Source organism: Hydra vulgaris, chromosome 15 (assembly GCF_038396675.1).
Source record: "Hydra vulgaris chromosome 15, alternate assembly HydraT2T_AEP".
NCBI classification, from domain to species: domain Eukaryota; kingdom Metazoa; phylum Cnidaria; class Hydrozoa; order Anthoathecata; family Hydridae; genus Hydra; species Hydra vulgaris.
The window spans coordinates 12,041,646-12,067,216 of NC_088934.1; the positions used below are offsets into that span (position 1 = coordinate 12,041,646).

Here is a 25,571-nt window from a genome sequence, read left to right on the forward strand (position 1 = left end):
CTCTAATTTCGGAAAACCTGACTACAAGACGACCTCAAAACCATAAAACTGAGTTTTAGAATTGTAGCCTTATTAGGAGATAATAGAATAGATTGCTTAGTTAAAAAAACAGAGACACAAGCAAAACCAATGCATTGAGTCAAGAAGATTTAGCATTCAACATCCTAAATTGGAAACAATGTATTATAAAAAAGAGGTGCGAGGCTAGTCAACACATAGAATCCGTTTACCCCTTAATTTTTAGCAAGATATCATCTCTAGCCTTTATTCAACTATAAGCCTAAAGTTAGGGGGTTTTTTAAGTCAATTTGGCTTAACCTGGCCTTTGGCTAATATAGCATATCATACAAGGCAGAAGAACAGAAAAAAAATAAAAGTTTTATTGACTTTAAAAGTTGATCTATTCAATAATCTGTGCCTTTTTACAATAACATTTTCAAAAAATGATTGTTATGCCTGTTAGTTATGGTATTATTGTGTTGAAACAATTGTTATGCTTGCCAGAAAAACTTTTATTAATCACCCACAAAAAAATTTTAAATGTAGAAAGTTTATTACATGTATACACCAGGTTAAAAATATAGTTACATAATCGACAACTTCCAGCAAAATATACCAATAAATGTTTGTTAAATTTAGCATTTTTTCCTAAGAAACTGGTGATGAACAAAAACACAAGGAAAAAGTCAAAAAATGTTCTTTATATGAAGATACTGATGGATCCAAACCCTCATTCAAAGTTCAAGTCCAAGCCCTCATTTAAAGTCCAAGTCCAAATCCTCATCCAAAATGTATTATAGAAAACCTGTGGATTAAAAAAAAAAACAGAAAAAAAAAACTAGATAAATATATTCTTTTAAAAACAAGTTGTCTCAACAAACCTACAAGCCTTGATTAAGCCAATTAAGTTGAAGGTTAACAACAACAACAAAAAAGCAAAGAAGAGAGTTAGAGCAAGAAAGTAATCAACAGAAAACTTAAAAAACTGTAAATTTTATGTGTAACAAAATTTTATTGTGTAACAAAAGCATGAAGATGGGAGAGAATTCTTAAGCACTGATGTTTGAGAAAATAAACTAGATAATAAAAGTGTTATAGGAAAGAGGGATTTATAAGACGAACCAACCCAAATATGGCAATACAAGAATGAATAAGAAATTTGCAGAAGTAGAAAATAGAATCAGGAATAAGGATATGGGCGAGCAAGATTTATAATATGCATGATCCAGATAAAAATATAAGAGTAAACATTAAACCTACAAATTGCAAACAAGATTTAGGTGTTCACATAGATTCAAACTTATTGTTTTCCAAACACACAACTATTTAAGTCAACAAAGCAACACAAATAATAGGAATAATAAAAAGAACATTTACATCATATCCAGATTTGTAACCTTTCAAAAAGACTATTTTCAGCTCTAGTCCGCCCTCACCTAGAATACTGTGGATCAATCTGTAACCCTGGACTTCTCAAACACAAACAGCAAATAGAAAATGTTTTAAGAAGAGCTTCGAAATAAATCAATGGATTATATGATCTACCGTTTAAACAAAGATTGTTGGCGTTAAATATGACAACTGTAAAATACAGGCTACTTATGCAGACCTAATCAATGTCTATAAATGGTGCAAAAATAACAATAGTGATAGAAATCTTTTTGAAATAGATAGCCAATTTATTACTCAAAGTCATGTATATAAACTAAAAAAACAATCTTCACGATCAAATTTACGTATGAACTTTTTTTCTCTAAGAATAATAAATAAATGGAACTCTCTAATGACATAGTATCAGCGTTATCTCTAAAAAAGTTTAAACTGCTTCTAGACAATCATCTAAAAAATGAATGGCTTCTCTACGACTAATCCACATTTTATTTTCTATCAGTTATACAAATTCTGTAATTGTCATGTATTATATAATTAAGTTGACAGGCTGTTTATGCATACACAATTTATTGTATAACTTTAATGTTAAAAAAAAGAAAAGAAAAAAAGATAGACAAAATAAGCAGATGCTAACTTTAAAATAGATTATATATTGGTTTCCATGAATGGTCAGTAGTGAAATAATAATCTGAGATCCTATAAAAAAATCCTAAAAAAAAGTAATGGTTTTTAATTTAGACTATAGTATATAATTGTGTCATCAGCAAAATAATACAAAGATTCTGCTAATAACAGTAAGAAGATTTATTGGGCAATAATTTAAGAGGAATAAACAATATCAAAAGTTTTTAAAAATTGAGTTGCCATTTGCCAGTAGGAAGGAAAACAAGATTCGGTCAAACAGCTAATAAACAAGTTAGAGAGAATTGAAGAAAGTTCTTAAAAACAATTCTGTAAGACTGTGATAGGAATATTATGACCACAAGCTGTAGAAGAGTTCAAGTAGGAAATAAGTTTAGCAACAGAAGCAAGAATGATTTGGATGCCTAACATGGGATTAACTTGATTCTATAAGATGACAGGAAGAGTTTGACTATTAATTTCAAGAGATAAGATAAAGGAAAAGTTATTAACAAATAATTCTACTTAATATGTTGGAAGTATAATAAGATGCATTTAAGCAAACATTTTTGTGATGGACCTATATAGGCATTTTAAGCGGTTCATTTAGAGTTATGCTCATCGGTTACTTAGTGGACCATTAGCGGCATCTGCTATAAGTAGCCAGCCGATAACTTTTCAATATGTAGTATTGCGGCTAGTCATTAACTAGCCACTTTTGGCAGTTGCCACCATTGATCCAATAATTCACTGATGAGCAAAACTACAGTAGACCACTAAAAATGCCTATTTAGGTCTACTGAAATTATGATATAGCATATTTGCTGGGATAAGAGATGTAATATTAAAATTGCCTTTATTAATAACATTGTAAAGATTTTCCATAAGTCTCTAGAACCGAATTTTTGAGATAAAATACAAGATTTATTAATATGAGAGTAATGGATCTTAGTATAATAGAAAACCTTTTTGCTTCAATATGTTTGTTCTCCAGAGAGTTGTTCTTGTAGAAAACAATGAAAAAATGATGATTTGGAGTTGATTATAATAAGAAATAGCAATTGCACAAGAAAAAGAAAATATATGATATACATATATGACATACACAAGTCTTAACATGAATATATATATATATATATATATATATATATATATATATATATATATATATATATATATATATATATATATCGTCATTGGCCAGGTAATATCTCACTTGTGTAAAAAGCAAAATTTTACAGGAGACTGAAAAAACTATATATTTCAATGAAATAAGGTTTTAAAAGTAAGAGTAAAAACCAAATAACTAACGAATTATAAAATAATTCGTTAGTTATTTATTTTTTACTCTTACTTTTAAAACCTCATTTCATTGAAATATATAGTTTTTTCAGTCTCCTGTAAAACTTTGCTTATTACATATGTGAGATATTACCTGGCCAACGACGATATATATATATATATATATATATATATATATATATATATATATATATATATATATATATATATATATATATATATATATATATATATACATGAGGTCTTACTTGAAACAGTCTAGAAAAGGTTATATATACTATGTTAATAAAACAAAAATATTAAAAAGACAGGCTGCTCTTTAGGAACAATGAGTACTCTTTTTGTGAATTAATTCATTTTACAATTAAGGATATTACCAAAACATATTTAAATATATAATTAAACAATTTAAAAGTTGTTCCATGTAATCAAAATATAAAACTACCTGGTATATTATTGTCATCTTCAACGACTACATTACCCAACTTATCAAGTCCATCTAAACTATTTATCCAAGGCATCTGTGAAATAAGAACTGAACGATAACCTGGTACAAAACAAACTGGGTTTGTGGCATTATTTAATTGAAGCCTTATAACAGTAAGAGTTTTGCATAAACAAAGAGAAGACACTACATGTTTTAGTGACGTTAAACAATTTCCAAACAAATCAAGATATTGTAATCTATGTGTTTTTTCAGTGAAACATTCTAAACCAGAAATGTCAGAAATCTTATTGTAGGATAAATCGATGTGAACCAGATTTCTAAAAAATAATTTGACATTTAAATTTGTAATTTAAAATTAAAATTTTTTATAACAATCATAGAACACTTATAGAATATTTATATATCTATTATATATTGTTTATGTACCTCAATGCTTCTAAACCTTCTACTTTTGTTATACAGTTACAAGAAAGATTTAAAACTGCTAAAGAGGAGCATTGTTCTAAAGAAGATATTTTAGTAATACAGTTTGAGGACAAATCCAATTGCTTAAGAAACTTTAAATGAGACAAATTCTCTATCTGCCTAACTTGATTCCCATGCAAATTTAAACAATATAATGTTGATGGTAGCTCTATAAGATCAAGACTTTTGATTCCAGCATTATTGAAATTAAGTTCATGTTTCCTAAAAGCCATTAACTAAAATGTTCATAGCTGTTGAAAAAAAAATCTCTAGGAAGACAAATACTAATATCCAATTAGCTGTAAACAAATAAAAAAATTAGGTACAATTAGTGGGATGTATAACAAGTGTTTTAACATTTCAAATAATTCAGCAACACGAAAATATTTTTAAATTCCATAAAACTACTCTTGTACCCTTTAGTATCATTAACACATTAGTGGTTAGTCCCACTGTTTCAGATTTAGGTTATATATAGATTCAAGGAGGCGGAGTTTTTTTTTTGACAACTTGCACAAGTGGTTTTTATTTTTTATTAATGTAATCTAATTTGAATGAACTCATCTACATTTAACTAAATTTAACAGCAAGATAGTAGTTATCTTCAGACAAAATAGATTTAGAAATAGCATAAGTAAAAACATGTTTTTTAAAAATGTTAGGAAATATATGGCTACAAAAAAAAAAAGGTTATAAAAACTAAAATAGTAATTTTGTTAAAAAATCTTCAAAAAGGCTAAAAAATTCAAAAAATTGTTCAAAATATAGCACAAACCATAACAAAGAAAAATAAATATAAAATTGCCATTACAAAGTCCATTGTAGGAGAAAGAATTATTCACCAATAAATTAAAAGATAAAAAAAACTATAGAATAGAATAGAAAATAAAAAAGACGAAACCCTGATGCCTAATCAGAAATCGGATGCTAACTCTGTCTTTATTCCAAAAAATAATTTTCAATAAAAAAGAATCATTCACTATTACATCACATTGGGAATGAGTACTATTGTCCTCTATGCAATAATTGTTTACTGTCTTGAGTACAATAATTGCTTCACAACAATTCTAAAAGTATTTATATAATTTTATTTTTAAGTGATATTTATTTATGACAATATTATTGTAGTATAAATGAAATTATGTTTAGTATTTAAAATAACTTACATGTAGTATTTAAAATGAATTTTGTGAAAAGTTCATTTCATATTTCAATTTTTAAATAGAATAATTAAAGAGTAAGTTCACTACGTTATTTATTAGCTTAGATTTAGTATCTTGAAGTTGTGTCAATGCTTGATTTCAATTCAAAGCAATTAAAGTAACTGTACAAGTCTGGGATATTTATATCTTAGTGATTTGTCTGACTTCTAACAAAAATCACTACACTTGGCGACAAGTGGTACAAGATAAAAAAAATAAATATAAAGATATTTATAACTAATAAATATAAAAAGATATTTGTATCTAAATATCATTTGTTGCACAAAATATTTAAATTCCTTTTGATAGACTGTGATCATAGGAATAGCACCTTTGCTAAACCATAAGGTTATTAATAAATACACTACTCTGAAAACATAAAACATTAAATTTATTTAATGTTTTCTGTATTTAAAAGAAAGAGTTTTGGTTATTTACTTTGCTAATAAAGGTTTATCTCTTAATAAGTCACATTTAGTTTTTAACACACAGTTTACCATAGGAAATTTGTTATAAAACAAATCACTATTTAATGTTATCAGTAACTATGTTTCTAAATGCATTTTTGTCCATTTCAGTAGTGAAACTTATATCATTTTAGTTGTAGTTTTTTTATGTAATCATTTAGATCTTGGGTGGGGGTGTGTGACTCACCCCCTCCCCATCAATGAATTTTTTGTTTATTTAGTCGTTAGTTTATTTACCCCCACCCCCACGTGACGCCTAATCGTGCTGTCTTTGCTCTCCATTTTTTTTTTTAATTTGGTTTAACAATTGTATTATTTTTCTCAGAATAAGATTTTTCTACAGTATTGAAAGGTGAAAACATCGCTAATAAAAATCTTTTTATATATGTTTTTAACTTTTTAAATCATTTCAATTCAAAATGGTGGATATAACAAACATATTGTTAAATTACAGATGAAATGTCTCAGGGATTTTTCAAAACCCAACCACCCAATGGATATAACTTATAGGACAAGTAAGTTCGACCAACCGATCAGACCAATCTAAACAAATGCATAAACTTTAGTCATTTATTTAGATTGGTATGATAAAGAGATACAAAAGAAACTTTTATAATTTTAAAATAGTTATATGTGACTGTACCTCCTCATTTCAATCCTCACCCTGTTTACCATAGGTTTAAAAATTAAAATATTTTAAATTTTTAGGTTATAACTGATAACGTTAAATGATAAACCACTGATAATTTCAGTGATCCCTTTAGCACAGCTAAATTCAAATGCAGGCAAAAAATGCAGACTATAAATAGTGAACAACTAAAATGCAAGGTCTACGTATAACAATTAGAGGGAAAAAGGTAGGAAAAAGGAAAAAGTAATTCTTCAGTAAAACATTGCTTTCGTTATAAAAACTCTCAAAAACTCTTCATTGCATTTTACTGCCAATTGGTTATTTTGTTACACAATTTTTATTGTTGTTGTTGTTTTCGCTATGAACTTGTTTATAAAAAAATTCTTGTTATGTTGATTAATTTAAATAAATATTATTTAGTTTAAATAAATTAATAAAAAAAAGTTATTTTAAATAATAAAAAAAAAATGTTAACTTAAATATTTGAATCAAAATATATTTAAAAAATGGCGCTAGAGTTCCTTAAGCGAACCGAGCGGGAAGCATATTTTGAAACCCTAACCGATAATATTTTATATAAACTACAAGTTATGATGCGCGCTTTTGGCGCGCACAAATTTGTATTTGTTTTAAAAATTATTCAAGTAAAATCATTTTAAAGTAAACCTTTCTGGATTTTTTTCTTTGCATACAGACTACATGCTTCTATTATTCTTCAATATATAAAACTCTGCTCACACTTTTGTTTTAATTTTTATAAATTTATTTTATAAATAAAAAAGTATTTAACATTTCAAAGTATTTACACAACACGCATTTTAATTTTTACAAAGAAAATATTGGCAACTTAGTTATCGATTATTGTAATAGTTCTTTAAGAAGTATGTTACAGGTTTGCGTTTGATTATCTGATAAATAAACTTTTTTCGTTTATGCATTGCACTCGTGATAAAGTGACGCATAGTTGCCCATGACCGAAGTAGGCCTGTAAATCGAGCCGAACGAGCCAAGCTTGCCAGGGCTCGGCTTGGCTCGTTTACATATTAAGAGTGTTCAGGCTCGGCTCGAGCTCGTTTCGAACATGAGATTCTTTGTTCGAGCTTGGCTCGTTAAGGATTAGTATTGTTTGGGTTCGGCTCGTTTTACATGTTGCTCGATCTTGACTGGTTTATAACTCGAAATAATTATTGTAACCTGTTAGTTTAAAGCTCGTTTAGTAAAAATAAATTGTTCGTTAAAGGCTCGTCTGTAAATAATCTAATTCCAAATCAACAAACAACATAAACAATCCTACAGTCTATTAAACATGCAAATAAATAACATAATGAAATAAGATCCCACAAATCTAATAATAATAATATTTTTATTATATACTAATATATATAACATCACAATTTTATTTATTACATATATATTATTATAATATATATATATATATATATATATATATATATATATATATATATATATATATATATGTATATATATATATATATATATATATATATATATATATATATATATATATATATATATATATATATATTCGAGCTTTAATCGAGCCTATATGAACGAACCTATGATGTTCAAGCTCGGCTCGTTTAATAAACGAGCCTAATTTTTTGTTCAAGCCCGCCTCGTTTACCATTCGAGCCGAGCCGTTCACGAACACGATCCAGGATTTACAGTCCTAGTCCGAAGACTGGTTTTGGCAGATATAACACAGCTTTCTTAAACGTTTGCCCCTGACTTTTGTTGATTTTCATCGCGAATGATAGTCAAACTGAAAACTGATGTCGACGCAGAAGAAACGGTAGTGTCTGGTCGTTCGGGCATATTGTAATCCGTGGGACTTAAACGAATCTGCCTTTGTAGCTGCCAGTCGTAATTCTGCAGCCGATTAGATGTTTCTCGAGTCGTTCGATGGTAAGTCTCGTTCCATTGTACAGTCTATTTTTGACGTCAAGATTCTTCAATAACATTACAATTGCGCCAACCTTTAATTTTAATTCATGCGGCGGATATCCAGGCGGAGTAATGTTGTTGAGGAATTCTAACGGGAAATGCGTTCTGTTGACGTTTTTCTCAAATCCGCTTCGTCGATACTTTTGTAATTTTTTTCCACTCCAAGTAAAAGCCGTAAAATCTCGTTGTTTATCGTTAGAGAATCAACGTTTTTTGGAGCTTGAATGGCTTTTTCTGATAATGTATTTATTATCTCTTCGGGTAATATTCTTTCTCCATTGACGTCGTTAATGAGATTGTGGCTAATGCACTGATGTGGTAGTTCTTTTTTTCCCTCATCGTTTTGTTCTATTTTGCCTTTGCCAACTTGCAGTAGAAATTCAGCCCATCCAGATGCGTTGGAGCGCGCTCGCATGTTTCATGTTAATGTGAAGGTTTTGAAATGACGCCATAAAGGCGATCGCTTGATTGACGCTTCCACGATTGATTCCTTTTGAAACCATCGGAGGCACTTGTCGAAAGTTGCCACCGAGAACGACAATTTTGCCCCTAAATGGTATTTCAGTTTTCAAAATTTTGCGTAACAAAGTATCAACTACCTCTAGTCCAAGTCGAGGCGCCATTGACACCTCGTTCCGAATAAATTCATCAATGCATCAATTTGCCGGAGAAAATAGGCTCGTTTACTTTGGCTTTTGAACAGCGATGTGCAATTAGCTGCCGTTAGAGACACTGGCAAGTTGAATGCAGAATTCACTGTTTGTCCAAGTGGCAGCAAAGTAGCAGCAATACCTGACCACAAAACAGTTAGAATCTTTTTGTTTTGTCCAGCTAAAATGTGGGTAATGGTTGTGTATAGGCATGTCTTGCCCAACCGCCCAGCCCATCGATGAAGAAGTATCGCTCGTCACCATTGATGCATGCAATAACAACATCTAAAGCTGCTTTTTGTTCTTTATTTGGAGTTGAGTACAATTTTGCAACCTTTTGTTTATATTCTGCAATGTTTATAGTGGTTTTATCAGGCGTTTGCAAAGGATATTTTGTAGCTGGTATAATGGTGGTGATATCTTGTCAAAAATTGGGGACAATTCGTCCAATATCAGAATATGCGCATGCTTCGCTTTCTTTTTTTTGACATTGTTTAGTGTCCGTAATCGTCAAACATGGGAGTCTTGAATTCTTCCTAAAGCACTGGAGCGTCATTGGTTTAGCCGAAACAAGTTATGTAAGCGAATAACGGTCGCATTTCTGATAGCATTTGAAGGATAGATGTTTCTTGTAAACGATATTCATTGTTGTCTTTCAGGTATCCAGCTGCCAATGCTGCATCTTTAAACATTGTGTAGGTTGTTCCATTGACTGTTCGTGAATCCTCGAATGAGACAGTTCCGTGAGTGTATAGTAGCATGACCCGTAGGTAGTAGCGCTCTTCTTCTCTTGGACTGATCGTATACATACGTCCGATTTCTTTTCTGCCTTGTTTTCGTGGTGTCCATTCCGTTGATGTTCTATTGAAAAAAAATGCTTTGGTATATCGTAGTACAAAAACTGTTGCGAATCAATGGCGTAGGTTTGTTGGGCTGCTCCTTCTTTAAAACAGAGTTTCGAGCGCTCGTTTAATTGAAACCAAGCGATTAAAGTTGTGTTTTTTGCCGAGTATTCGCAACTACTGGCGGACTAACATATCAACCATTTAAATGTGGCTGGCGCTGTTGCTTTTGTTGAACATTTATCGCTGCTTCGTCAGGTCCCGTGTAAATATTCTTGTATAGATACTTAATGAATGTGATGGTAACGCAAATTTTGATGTTGATGTGACAGTTGTACTTTACTAGAAAGTATTTGCTGTATGGCACCACCCATCGATTATCGGCTCGTCCATATTTTGTGTAAATATAGCAACCTGTATCTCTTCTATGGTATTCTGGATAGCCATTAGTATCCAGTAAAGTCATATCCCTGAATGTCTTGGGGAATCGTTAGCATTAGTCGTACCGCAGAATTTCGTCTTTTAAAATTTCATTCAGTAATAATTTATGAAATACTCTCGCCACTACATCTGGTCTGTCCAATGGAGCTTGATGTGGCAAAAAATTTTCTATAATTTCTGTCCATTTTGGATTGCACGTAATCGTAATAAATAAATCTGGTTTTCAACATTTTGCTTCGATAGCCATTACGTCTTGATAAGACGTAATGGCTATCGTAACACACAATTAAGTTCGGGTCCCAATTCGGTTTGAAGTGGTCGGTCGTAATTTAGGCGACTTTGTTCTAATCTAACGTATGCGTCCACAATTTACTGCTGAAAGAGTTTGCCAGTGGGTAAAAGTGGGTTGTACTAATCTCCAGTCGATAATAATAATGTTAATAAAAATTCATAAAGTTGCTAGTGTTTAAAATGAGATCTTTTAATTAACTAACTAAAATTTTTTAGTTAACTAACGTTTTGAAGGTATTTAAGTTATTCGATTTTTCCAGTTGAGTATTTTTGGATATTAATTTGTTATATCGACAAGGTACCACGGAACGACATGGAAAAGCGTGAGAGATTAGTTTTTTTAAAAGGTACGTTGAAGTTTCCCGTTCCTCTGGTGTGGTATCTATTTTTGCTATTTTGGAAGAAATTCTTTAAAAAGTAAGATGGAACAAGTCCAAGTTTATATTTTAGCATAAATAACAAATTTTGGAATATATTAATTTAATATACATTTAATGCTTTCAAATTTTTTAAAAGTGGCTCAGCATGCGTGAGTCTATCCTTATTAAAAACTATTCTTGCAGCATGTTTTTGTTTTTTATATAGTGCGTTTAGTTTGAATTTATGATTACTTGCCCATGCAACATCAGCGTATATGTAGTAGCTTTGTATGAACGAGAAGTATAGGAACTTTAAATTATCAGGAGACAGTAAAGAACTGGCTTTGTAGAGGATACCAATGTTTTTTGATATTTTGGTATTTAATATATCTACATATGATTTCCATGAGATGTTCTCACCAATAAGTATCACTATATTTAGCGAAGGTAAATCGGGTGGTATTTTTTTAAGGTTAGAATGTAAAAGAATGCATTAGGTTTTTTCTCTGTTTAGCAATAATTTGTTAGATTTTTACCAACTGTTTACTTTTTCAAGTTCAGTATTTGTAGTTTCATAAAGTTCTGTAATTGATGAGAATGCATAAAATAAATTGGTGTCGTCTGCAAACATTATGACATCCAATTTACTTGAGGCTTTAGGAAGATCGTTTATGTATATTAAAAACAAAAGGAACCTTGGGGGGACACCGCATTTTATTTTGAGTAATTTTGAAAATTTTTTTTTTATGAGCTATAACGCATTGTTTTCTGTCTAGTAATAAATTTTTGAACCAGTTTAGTGCAACACCTTTAATCCCATATTTTTCCATTTTCCTAATTGAGATAGCGTGATCTACTGTGTCAAACGCCTTAGATAAATCAACAAGACTCCAAGGACGTATTTTTTGTTTTCAAAGCAGTCATTTATATTATTTATAAGATCAAGAATTGCGTGCTCGGTTGAATGTTGCTCCTCGCAGTGTGTAGAATTTTGCTCCCATCGAAGCCATAGCTAGTACGTTGTTGTAATGCCAAATATTTGATCTGAAGTTTTGCACCATTTCTGTATTTCCATCCAGCAGCTGTTGCAATTCCCGTGGATAATTTTGAATTGATAAAGTAATGGTACCGAAATTGCCGCAGTCATTGTATTCATTGTCTTTCTTATCGCTATTTTCAGCTGCAAAATAAAGAGCGCCCCAATGGCTGCACTGGTGATTCATTTTTTCAATACATTGTTCTTCTGATAGTATTAATTTGAACGTATCATCAAGCCATGTCAGGGCTAGTTGGCGTGTAAGATTTCTATTCTAAAGTTGCTGATAATGTTGATGTCGTTCGCGATCATTTTGGAATCGCCTCTGCCGCTGTTCAGTTAATTCTGTTAGGCGCTGTTTCAAATGCTATTGTCGATCATACTCGTGGGTTCGTTTACCTTGTTTTGGCGTTACTGATTGTTGCCGTTGTCGATGTTATTTGCAGTCTAGTGCGAGTCGTGGTCCACGGTGTTCGGGTGTTCTTTTTCTCGTTCAATTCTTTTTTTAATCGTGTTCAATCGCAAATCGTCTTCGCTTTCCGAAGTTGACGAATAAATATAATTTATAGCCAATATGTATTAGCTTAACATCTGAAGGCGCTTATATATATCTTTTTGTTTTTCTAGAAAGTTCTAAGAGACAAAAGTTTGAAAAGTTGTAGAATCTTTGGAAAAGTTCTAGAAACTTCGGAAAAGTTCTAGAAACTTCGGAAAAGTTCTAAAAACTTTGGAAAAGTTCTAGAAACTTCGTAAAAATTCTAGAAACTTTGGAAAAGTTCTAGAAACTTTGGAAAAGTTCTAGAAAGCTCTAACGCGTTTACATTTTAAATTTGCCGCCTGTTGCCATGGTAGAACAGACGGACAGACGGCTCTGCTTTATTAGAGAGATATAATAAGTACTTTACATTAAACAAAGAGAGTTAATAAGTACTTTACATTAAACAATTTATTATACAAAAATCAGTTTGGATTTCAAAGCAATTGCTCTACTGAACATGCTGTTATTAAACTTGCTGACAAAATATATAAGTCGTTTGATTGTGATGAACTGGTATTAGGAGTTTTTATTGATCTTTCCAAGGCCTTTGATACAGTTGATCACAGTATTTTATTTTCCAAGCTAAAATATTATGGCATAATAGGCTCAACATTTAAGTGGATTCAGAGCTACTTGTCTAACAGAAAGCAATTTGTACTACTAGAAAAGTCAGGAGCCCTTGATATTACGTGTGGAGTTCCTAAGGGTTCAATCCTAGGTCCATTATTGTTTTTAATATATATTAACGATATGCATAAAGCTTCCCAAAAAATATCTACTATTATGTATGCTGACGATACAAATTTATTTTTTAATCATCCTGATGCAAAGACTTTGTTTGAAACTATGAATATTAAACTCGAAAATTTCAACCTCTGGTTTATAGCAAATAAATTATCCCTAAATTGTAAAAAAACTAGCTTTACTCTATTTCATAAAAAAAAACAATCAATTAATCTTCCGTTAAAGCTGCCAAAACTGTTTATTAATAAAAATCAAATTAAACGTGACAAATGCACAAAATTTCTGGGAGTACGTTTTGATGAAAATTTGTCATGGGGAAACCATATTGGTCTTCTTGAAAACAAAGGTGTCCTCTGTAATAGGTGTTTTGTATAAGTCAAGACCTTTTATCTATAGTAAATCACGTAATATGCTTTACTTTAATCTTGTACATAGTCAGCTTTTGTACGCAAATATTGTATGGGCCAGCACCCATAAAACCAAATTGCAAAAATTGCAAAGTCTGCAAAACCATGCATGCAAAGCAGTTAATTATTTAAATAGGTTAGTAAACCCGGCCCCAGTTATGAAAAGCATGATAGTTCTAGATATTGAGAAACTTAACACATTACAGATATTAATTTTTATGTATAAATATAAAAACAATCTTCTACCAAGCTTTTTTTCAGATAACTTTCTTATATCATTTTCTGAAAAATATAATCTGAGTTCAAATAGGAAAAATTAAATCACAGCAGTCAAGTTTTCTAATCACAAACCGAGGTCCATCAATATGGAATCGTTTCCAAAATAAAAATATTAAAGACCTAAAAAGCATTTCATCGTTAAAACAACAAACTAAAATGCATCTCCTTAAATCCTGACATATATATTATAGTTTACAGTATTTGTTTTCAGATTTTTTTGTATTTTTTCTTTTTATTTATTTTTTATTTTTTTCTTCTTATGTGTTTTAATTTTATTAAATTTTTTATTTTTCTTTAAAAACTAAAGTGTTTTTATTTTTATTTCAATAGTGACTAAAGGGGCTCTATGAAAAGGTTGTGATGATAAACGCATCATCCTTACCTTCTTTGAGTCCCTGACTGATTATAACAGTATATATATATATATATATATATATATATATATATATATATATATATATATATATATATATATATACATATATATATATATATATATATATATATATATATATATATATATATATATATATATATATATATATATATATATATATATATATATATATATATTATAAATTAAAAAGATTCAAAACGTTTTTTATAAAGTTTTTTTATGTTTACGATGTTATTTATTTTATATGAAAAATTGTAATATTGTTTAATCAGCGAAAGAAAAGTTAACTAAATAAAAAATAAAAATAATAATATATTATTGCCCTTTACAGGCTCAGAATAGGCAGAAATATGAGCTATCTGATTCACTGATTGTTGAAAAATATAACTAAAATCAAAACAAGCAGGTTTTTGAAATAAATTTCAAAGTAATGATAAACTAAGTTTATCAGTATTGATACTTGATACTGATAAACTTAGTTTAGTATAAACTAAGTTTATCAGTACAAGTCTTGCGTTACTATCAACACAGGTAATTAATTTTATTTCAGTTCTCTTCAGAGCATTTTGAAATGTATTAAATATAAGAGAATTTTCACTCGTAAAAATCTCTAAATTTCAATAAAGTTTATCTTGGTGATTTTATCTGTTGTTAATTTAAAGAAATGAAAAAAAATATACATATGTTAAATTAAATTCGTTAAATTCGAAAAGATCTATAAATGTGTTTCTCGTAAAATATAATGTCCTTGGCCTTTAAGCATACTCAAACACAAAGTTTAAATGCAGTTGATGTGCAGTTGCCCGAGACTACTGGTGAAGAGCTTTATTTATAAATTAATTACAAAGAGTTAAATACTAAAGTTTTTAGAAAAGAAAATTTGTTCTGATTGCAAAACTAGCTTACATGTTTCATGTCGATATATGAACTCTAAGGAGATTTGTTTTCATGTTTTGTTTCAACCTTATTTTGTGGAAACTGATACTTTTTTTTATTGCAAACTCAAATAAAACTTTGTCCTAAAACCATTAAACACATTTTGAAGATTTAGAAAAAATTTGGCAGACTACATAACTTATATATAAAAGATGACTATTGGTTATAAATACTCTATTTGAAATTTTTAACAAAAAAAGAAAATTTTTCATGTTTTTCTAATGAACAGTAATTTTTTTTACTGTTACATACAAACACTGACATTACAAGCAAGAAAAAGTCAAATAATTTAACCAAATAAAAGTGCATTGTGGCATCAAAAAAATGCAAATGATTGAAGCATTTGTGTTTATTGTAATAATTGAAAAAAAAAAACTAAAAAAAATTAAGTTGTAAAAGTTAAATATTTTAATGGAAAAAGAGTAATCAAGTAAAGAAAAAAGAAGTCAGTTATCATGCTATGTGTTTTTGTAATTATAAAATGCTTTTGTATAAACTCTTGAAATATTTAACGTGAATTTGCATGTTTCTTGTTTCTACCTATTTACCCTTGGTTCTCTATTAAGATGTGGTACAACGCTTTGTAATCTGTTAATTGCTAGATAATCCTGCGTTTAAAGCTAAATTATAATTGTATAAAGATTTTTAAATGTGTTTCTTGTCAAATGGAATGTTCCTATTCATTTTAAAAAATTTAAAAAAAGAAGTGATATTTGTTTTTCTACAGAACAGTTCTTTTGTACAGTTACATATAAGCTTTGATATTACAAGCCAGCAAAGGGTATTGAATTTTCTTATATTAATATACAAGAGGTATTCACAGATATCCAAAAAAAGCACACTTGATTTTATTGGTTATACCAAAAACAATATAAAGAAACTATTTATAAAATTTGGATTTATGGAACACATTTTATAAATTTTTATTTTTTTTTCATTATTCTAGAGCAGACAGGTTTTTTTTTTTCTTCAAGAGTATTTAATGTAAAATAAATTGATAGCATAATAAACATAAAATTTATCAAAATTTGTTGTTTTATTTAATATCATTTAATAACCATCAGTTGCTATTAGAGTTTAAACATTTTTTACCAATTATAGAACAAAATAAGCAATTTTTTTTTTCAGGTTAATAGCTAAATGTCAATAAATATGTGTTTTATATGTATTGACTTTTGAAATTGAAATAAACTACAACATGTAGTTTTTTTGTTTCTACCATTTACACTTAGTTCTTCATAAGGTGTGGTAAGTTAAGAGTTATTCCTTTTTAATAATCAATTAACTATATCAAAACACACTTGTGGACATCAGGTTATTGAATTTTTGTAATCTTTTATTACTAAAATGCCTAAATCAATCAAAATTAGCTCTTGCTTACAATTGCTTTTAATTTGAGAGTGTTGCAAATTATCTGGGTTAGCTATATCAACCAAAAAGCAATAGTTTTAGTAAGGTATATAGTTTATATATGAGAGTAATTAGTGTAAAGTTCTGAAAAGAATTTAGGGAACTTTTAAAAATATTTTTCTAGCTAAATGATAGGATTAATTGGGAGCTTAATGTGAAAAAAATCATACCAAGTTATCAATCACTATATATTATTGCTTAACTTAATACTGCTCATTCGTGCGCATTTACATGGAGTTTTATTATATATTAGATTTATAATAAAACTCCATGTAAATGCTCTTTTTCTTTATATTTTTGGTGAGGTATTCTAAATCTTTATAAACTATTAATATCTGCTAATCAGTAATAAGATCGAAAACTTTGCTTCATCAGCTTAATTAGTAATAAGATCGAAAACTTTTTAATGATTAACTTATGTTATTCTTAAACTAGTATTAAATTATGTTATCTTTAAATTAGTAAGTCAGGTAATATATTTAATTCATGCATTTGAATAATGATACAATTCAAGTCCTTTGTCAATTGTATTTATAGTATATTAATCTGTAATTTAAAAAAAATTTTATTCTATTAATTAATTGTAGTTAATAAAAAATTAGAAGTCAATGATGACTCTAGAAAACGATTCTCTTTTCAAAGGTCAAAACGTTAAACTCTTTATAAAGTTAATATTTATCTCCAAAACCCTTGCATCTCACACGGTCAGCTCTATGTTGCATGATAAAGAACAAGATCGTTTAATATCTTATTTTAATTTTAAAGGAAATCTGTTTGCTTTTATAATATAAAAAACTAGGTTTTTTGATCGTTTATTTTTTTAAAGTTGTTAAACAAATATTACAAAAATAAGGTTGTATTTGTTTAGTTTCTAATTTATATATTTTTCTTAATTTATTTATTTAATTATATTTATGTGTTATTTATTATGTGTTTAAATATGTTAAGGTTATATGGGTTTATATTTTGTGTATAAATATCTTTTATATAATAAAGTGTTTCTATGTTTATGATGTTTTATAATGTTATGCGTATATAGTTTGTTAGTGATTATTATGTTGTTTGCATACTTTCAAATTGTCGTGACTTGGCTTAGTTTACAGCAAGATTGTTGACCTTGCTAGCCAAGTAGTGAACTTTGCTATTATGTGACTAGGCTTTGTTGAGAGCAAAAATGTTGTCCTTGCCAGTAGAGTGGTGTACTGCCATGATAAAACATATAGATTAAATTTGTTTGTAATTAGTGTATTCATAAAATATGTTAAAAAAATATTGTTGAATAAATGTGTGTAAAAGAAATGTTAAAAAGATATATAGTTTTTTAATATCTATAATTTTTTAATATATATAATTTTAAGTAAATTATGTTGAAAAGATATATACTCAGTTACTTAATCTTTAACAATTTGTATTTTTTTAATTTTAGAAAATTTTTGTTTAAAGATATACTCTGTTCTTTTTTGTTAAAAATTTATGCTTTTGACGATAAATAAATTTTGTTAAAAAACAGGCTTCCTTCTAACTAATAGCTCCTCCCCATTTAAACATTTAAGAGTTTCGATTTCCTTCATAAAATATGGTAAACTTAAATTTTTTTTTATATATAACGCTGAGTGTTCAAAGTGTTATAATATAAGTTTTTGTGTTTTTTTTGTTTATTTTAATGTTTTATATATGTATATATATATATATATATATATATATATATATATATATATATATATATATATATATATATATATATATATATATATATATATATATATATATATATATATATATATATATATATATATATATATATATATATATATATATATATATATATATATATATATATATAAATATATATATATATATATATATAAATTTTGTCAGTGTATTCTACAATTAGAATAATAAATTAAATAAATTAAACAAAATTTATATATATATATATATGCACATTACAATTTTTCTGCATTATATTATTGACCTTTTTTCTTTAGAATATTAAATATATAAAAAAAAATTAAAATAGTTAAAGTTTCAATATTTCCAAGTTTCTTCACTTGAAGCAAATATATGATTGTTTTAAGAGGTTTTTGTTTATTTCAAATCTTGGATTAAGTGCATTTCAAAGTAATGAAAAGGATTTTATGATGGAGGATTACATTTCACCGTTCTATGCTAGCAGTACTTGCTGAGCAGACAGGCCTTATAATTTTTTCAACTTGCTTTGTTTACGAGTTTTTATATGTAAAAATTTTATTATTCTTTTAATTACTTTTTATTGCTTTTTTGATTAAATACTAATAGCATTTTGTCAATAATTAAATATATAACATTACTCAGTTAAAAAGATTATATAAATTTATTTATAACTTTAGTTTAAGTTCTTCATAGAAATTTGTTATATTTACACATTGCTATATTGTTTTAAAACATCTAATTTAAATAACTAATAGTAGAGATAGAATATAATTAGATTATTATACTATGCTTTGTTTTATTTGCTTTCAGTTTATTTTAGATTAGTTTAATAAAGAAAACTAAAAGTTCATTATTTAATATATTAAGCATCATTTTTAGACACTCCTTTGATGCATAATTATGTCGGATAATTTAAGAAGTGAAATTATTAGACTTTGTCGAAATGAAAGAAACCAGTCTAGACGAGATGAATTAAACCGTCGTCGAAATGAAAGAGATGCGCTTAGGCGAGCTGAGATAAATCGTTGTTGAAATGAAAGAGATCAGCCCAAGCGAGCTGAAATAAATTGTAATCAAAATGAAAGAAATTAGGCTTGGCAAGAACTCAATAGGTATATTATGCATTGCATAGCAAGAAATAATATTGCTATAAAGAGTAACTACCTCAGAGAATAAAACAATATTTGTCAGTACTGTGGTGCGAAGAAGTTTTTAAATGAAACTCATTTTTTGTGCTGCCATTCAGGAAAAGTTGTATTAGCTCCTCTTTCTCCATATCCACCATTGTTGACTGATTTAATGACAGGAAGCCATGTTGACCCTGCTGTCAATCAAAAAATTTTTAAACACATAAGGAGTTATAATTCCTTTTCATTTTTTGCTTTTTTTCACCGCCAAAATAGCTCCTTCCTCAGATATTGTCTCTTTCAGTTATAGGGTCTGTGGGCAAATTTTGCATCGTGCTGGAAATTTAAGGCCTGAAGAAGATGTTCTGCCCACATATTTTCAGTTATATATCTATAATCCTAATGCAGCAGAGTCATTCAGAATGGACAGAATGGAGTAATCTGCTAATGATGGTTGTATACTTGAGTTAATGCAACTCTTGCAAACTTTAGTTAATCCAGAATACCCATTTGCTCTTGCATTTAAAAACATGGCAGAAGTAGAGGCTAATGATCATTAATAAAAGACCGGGCCGCGTTGTTATATTACCTTCTTCATATGTTGGTAGTCCAAGAAGATTAAAAGAAAACTTTGAAAATGCGATGGCAATAATAAAGAAATTTGGCAAACCAGATCTATTCATTACTTTTACCTGCAATCCAAAATGGAGAGAAATAGTAAAAAATTTATATCCAGGCCAAACTGCTAATGACAGACCTGATTTAGTTTGTCAGGTATTTAAAATGAAACTTAAATCTTTCTTAGAGGATATTTTTAAGCATGGAGTCATATGTTATAAGTCATGTGCAGGTTATTGAGTTTCAAAAACGTGATTTACCACATGTACATATTTTATTGCACTTTGTAAATGCTGTTAAGCTAGAAACAACAGAAGATATTGATTGTTTAATATCACCAGAAATTCCAGACCCAGCTGTTGATCCTGAAATTCATAAAATTATATTTTGATATATTTTGGAGATTTCCACCAGTACAGTTGATCGGTATAGTTGCACTTACGTATATATATACCTACATATTTTATATACAGTGATCTGTAAGTTGTTGAACTCACTTATACTTGACTTATTACATTGATTGGTTGGTTTTTTTTTATTTTTAATTTTTTTAAGTAGTTTCAGTCACTGCATCTTCAAATACAATAAGTAAGTTTTTGTACTTGCGAATAATTGATTTATATGACATTGATTGATTGCTTTTATTGTACCTTTTAGGTTTTATTATAGCTGCAGATGTGTCTTCCGGTTTTATCAGTTAATTTAATAAGTCAAGTATAAGTGAGAATAATAAATAAGTTGTACTCACTTATACTTGATTTATTACATTCATAAATTGCTTTTATTTTTTTTTTGTAGTAGATTTTTTGTGAGTTTTAACTCAGTAGATAGTTGTATTTATATATATATATATTTTTTAGACTCAACGTGGGAAGAATTCAAAGCATATTGCTCCCTGCATCCCTGTCCTCTATCCCAGAGTGCCTCCTATCGCTGGTGTAGGTATGGGGAGGATTATCCTTCCTTTTGATGGAGGGATGGTACCCAATACAGCACCAGGGAAAGAGAGGCTGCTGGGAGAAGAAGACGTGACTCAAAAGTTGTAAATTACTTAACATTATAAATTTACAACTTTTGAGCCACTTTCAGTTTTTTTGTAATTTTTTTTAAAATATATTTTTGTTCATTAATTTTTGTGTTGTTGTTCAATTTTTCCCATTAATTTTAATGCTATCAAGTTAAACCATTTAAATAAAGACGCTTTTATTAACAACAATCAATGACAAAAAAGTAAAAGTCACGGTCAAACATTTGATAAAGTTAATGTTAATCTCAAAGAGCCTTGGTTTTCACACAACCAAATTCCATGTAGCATGTTCCAGAACCAAGACATTTTATAATTTGTTGTATAACATTGATAAACATGCATTACAAGGTATGTCATTGAATGTTTATTACACAAATAATATTTCATTTTTAAAATGTGATGTTTGTAATGATTTTTGATAAGTATTATTATGTCTAATGATGTGGTAATATATGTTATTTATTATATGGTAATGTTATTATATGTTATATAAAGTTATAGATTTATATTTTCCAAATGTTTATGCTGTGTTTCAAAGTGTGCGCTGTTAGTAGTTAAAATATGTACAATAAACTCAGGATAACTCAATAACCCCCAATTTTGAATTTAATTTTGATGTTCCAGTTGAGCCTTTTTTTTATGGATTACACTCCTTATAACTCTAATATTCTTTAAAAAACTAACTTCTTTGTCCCTTGGATGTGTGAGTTATTTAGAGTTTACTCTAACATCTTATGCTATTTAATTAATTGCTGTGATTTTTTATGCTAATAACTTTGCTCACCTTCGAGTTGGTGTTAAAATTGAGATAAATGAAAAGTAAGTTTCTTATTTTCTTTCAATTTTTGAGTTTTCAAATAACTTAATTGAATGCATAACACCTTAATTTGTAATTAATGTGTAAAAAGTATTTTTTTTTAAAATAATTTTGTTCCATTTTTAGGTCGAGTTCTTTCTCTTTTGGATGGTTTTAGAAAATTTTTCTTACTGGTAGGTGCACCACAAAAACCGCACGAATGATGGCATACTCGTATTTTCTTATGGACAATTTATTTACAAATTTTCTTAATATTTTTCATTACTACTACTATAAATAACTCCTTCCAGAGGGCTGCTGGAAATTATTTATAATTGTTTACTATTTTTTACCATGTCAAAAAGTCATTTTTTTTTCAATACGTACCTCAAAAACCACATCACCAAAAATGCAAATAAAACTTTTTCCAAACAAGTTTAAGCTTCAGGATTAGTTTTGCGGTAGTTATATTATATTCTGAGTTGATTTTATATGTGATTGCAAACTTACTTTTTTATTTAGCATTTTATTCACTACGAAACCCACATCATACGCACCCCAAAAACCACATTAGTTTTTCTTTACTATCTAATAATTATTCCTAAAACTGCATATAACTATTATTTATTCTTGTTATACATATATAACTATACCACAGGTAGCAGTTTTATTAGATTTACTTGTATTTGCTTTAAATTACTGTCAAAGCAACTTAACAAAAAAAACAGTGTAAGAGGACATTGTGCCATGAAATCAAGACTTTTCCCGTTGACTAAAGATCAAGAGACAATAAATCAACGTTTGGATGGTAAAATAGAAACAGGAAAAGGACGTCAATGCTGCTCTATATTATTAGAGAGGAAGAAAATTCAATTGTACGATTTGTGAAAAAATAAAAATAGATCTTTGCAAGGTATCAATAAAGCACAACTGACTAAATTAATGTTAGATACATTGAAAATAAGAAATTACACAAACAAGAGGTTACAAGGAGGACGAAAATATTATCCATTGTCATATGCAGCTAAATTGGTATTAAAGAATCAACGGTATTTTTAACATTTGCTTCTATTTTCAGAGTCTTTAGTACTTGTAAAGCTAATAAGTTGTATTTTTCACAAACTATAAAAAATACTTTATAAAAAAAATTGATCTATGTTTGCATATTTATTTTTTTAGATTTGGTTGTTCATTTTGGCTAGAATTTCATGCAAAACATAACAGTTTAACTGTCAAACGTCAAGGACAAGTATCAATCAACAATGCTTTAAATTGTACAAAAAAAATGGCTTGCAATCACATAGATTTTTTTGTTATTGAAAACTGATGATGTTATGTTTTTAGAAAATAAATCATTATCTAATCAGTTGTGTTAAAAATGTTTCTTCTTTAGTTCCTTTCTTTCCTTTTAAAGTCTTATTATTGCAATTAAGTATAGCCAATTTACCCGATTGTATTGTAGATGCACTTGCAGAGAAACTTATAGCTGCTGGAACTATGACAGAAACCGAGCACATCGAGGAAGGTATTTGGAAAGGAAATATTGACTCAAAAAGAGTTTTAAATAATGATGAAACTCGACAATTCATTCATTATGGTGTTGATGAAACTTCTTCTGGTTTGGTCAATGCATCAAAAAGAGATCAATCCAAAAAAATGCAAAAAGAAAACATAGAATGTGTTACCATCCATCCCTTCGTGTCATTCTCAGAACTGTTTTTATTTTTGTATTTGATAATTTCTTAAAATGATTGAATTTAGACCAATATTTTCAGATGTAAAACCAATTTTCTTATTTAACCTAAATTTTTTAACAAATCTATTATTATCAAGACTTACTGGTTTAATTTAGTCTTACTATACATTTAACTACATTAAACGTTAAGTAATAAAACTGTGCTGTTTACTAACTTTTTAAACTAAATTGAACTGAGATCATATTATTAAAAAAATTACAATTTACAATTTCAGGAGAGGTCTGTATGTGTCAAGTACTATTTGGTAATGTAGGTATAACAAGCCTGATGGCACCTACTGAAGCAGCAGCTATAATAAAACATCTACTGGTAACCATGGCGTATCAGATGGTTATACACTTTTGGCCTCTTTTAAGGAATTTGATGAGTATTTAAAAGAGAAAAATATTAAAAGACCCGTGGTCCTATTATCGAATGGACATAGTTCGAGATTTGATTATAATGTTACGTAATTCCTTCAATCAAGAGACATATGGATGTTTCTTACCCTACCAGATGCAACAAGGGTTACACAACTATTAGACCAGTCAAATAAAAATATTCATCATGAGTATAGAAAAGAAAAAGGTGAAATGTTTACTGAGGCAAATTTTCTTAACAAATTAGCATTCATGCTTATTTTAGCAAATATATGGGATAAATGGGCAACAAAACCCACTCTCCTAAAAGCTGCAAAGCGAGTTGGTGTAACCAATGAAACCTTGAGCATTGAATTCATGCAGCAGGAAAAGTTTGATAGAGCAGATAAATGCATAGAGAATCCTGAAGAGGCATCAGTTTCATCCATGCAATCAACATGGACTTCCCCTGATTCATCATTTGTTGTCTCTCCTGATAGAAGAAGAGGATCAGCATTGTATTGGAAAAAAGTGCTCAATCTTTGATTAACGAGCTGCACGAGAAGAGCCTCCAACTTGAGAAGATACCAGGATTTATGACTATTAGAAAAGTAAAACCAAATCTATCTACCAGTTCGCAACGAATAACTTAAGTTCATGGGTCCATTAAAGCTAAAGACATTTTGAGTTTAGTTGCAAGCATTAATAAAAAAAAAAGAAAAAAAGGTTCAAACACAATTACAAAATGCAGAAAAAAAAAAAGAAGAAGTAAAGAAAATCTTTATTAAATGTAAAGAGATATGTGTATGCACTGGAAACATTTGTAAAGTAGCAATGTTTAGGGAATGTCCAAAATGCCACGATATTTTAAAATCTCAGTGCAGCAAGTTAGCGTGTTGTAAACCTGCAATAATTTTTCTTGCTGCAGCTTTGCAAAAAACAGGGAAAATCCAAGGAAAAGTTTATTTAATTCAAAAAACAATACATCAGAGAGGGATGAATAGTTTTTTTATAATAAATTTATGTATAACTAAAACATACTTTTCAAATGTAATGTATGGTTTTAAGTTATTATGATTTCAAGCTATTATTAAACATTATTTTTGTTGTAGTTTTTGAATTTTAAGTTTATTTTCTAAATGCACCCAAAAACCACATCACTTTTAGGTTGAACTTGGCTTAAAAATGTAAAAAATAATACTGCAAAATAATTTAACTTTATGATTATTAATAAAAAGGGCACTTACGAGATTATAAAAAAGTCAACTTTGCAAACTTAATCTGGCATTTACATGTTTTATGGTGTTTTTACTGAAACATTTGATTTAAAAAACCAGAGAAATGTTCAGAAAAGGCTCAAAATAATCACTCAAAGCTATTAAAATGAAAAGCT

At 28.6% G+C, this 25,571-nt stretch overlaps 1 protein-coding gene across 4 annotated transcripts in view; it reads right to left on the reverse strand.

Moving 5' to 3' along the window:
- Positions 1-4,903, reverse strand: part of LOC136071979 (leucine-rich repeat and coiled-coil domain-containing protein 1-like) — an 84,515-nt gene extending 79,612 nt beyond the window's left edge. For 3 of the 4 annotated variants that reach the window (XR_010643922.1, XM_065818784.1, XM_065818783.1), the window contains exons 1-2: positions 4,190-4,823; positions 3,761-4,080 (exon numbers count right to left, since the gene is read on the reverse strand). Coding sequence is in view for 3 of the 4 variants with exons in the window: in XM_065818784.1 (XP_065674856.1) it covers positions 3,761-4,080; positions 4,190-4,461 (592 nt within the window). In the remaining variant the exon portion in view is untranslated. Of the gene's footprint in view, positions 1-3,760; positions 4,081-4,189 lie in introns of all 4 variants that reach the window. The other variant, XM_065818785.1, reaches the window with a different exon arrangement.
- Between the last annotated feature and the right edge of the window lie 20,668 nt (positions 4,904-25,571).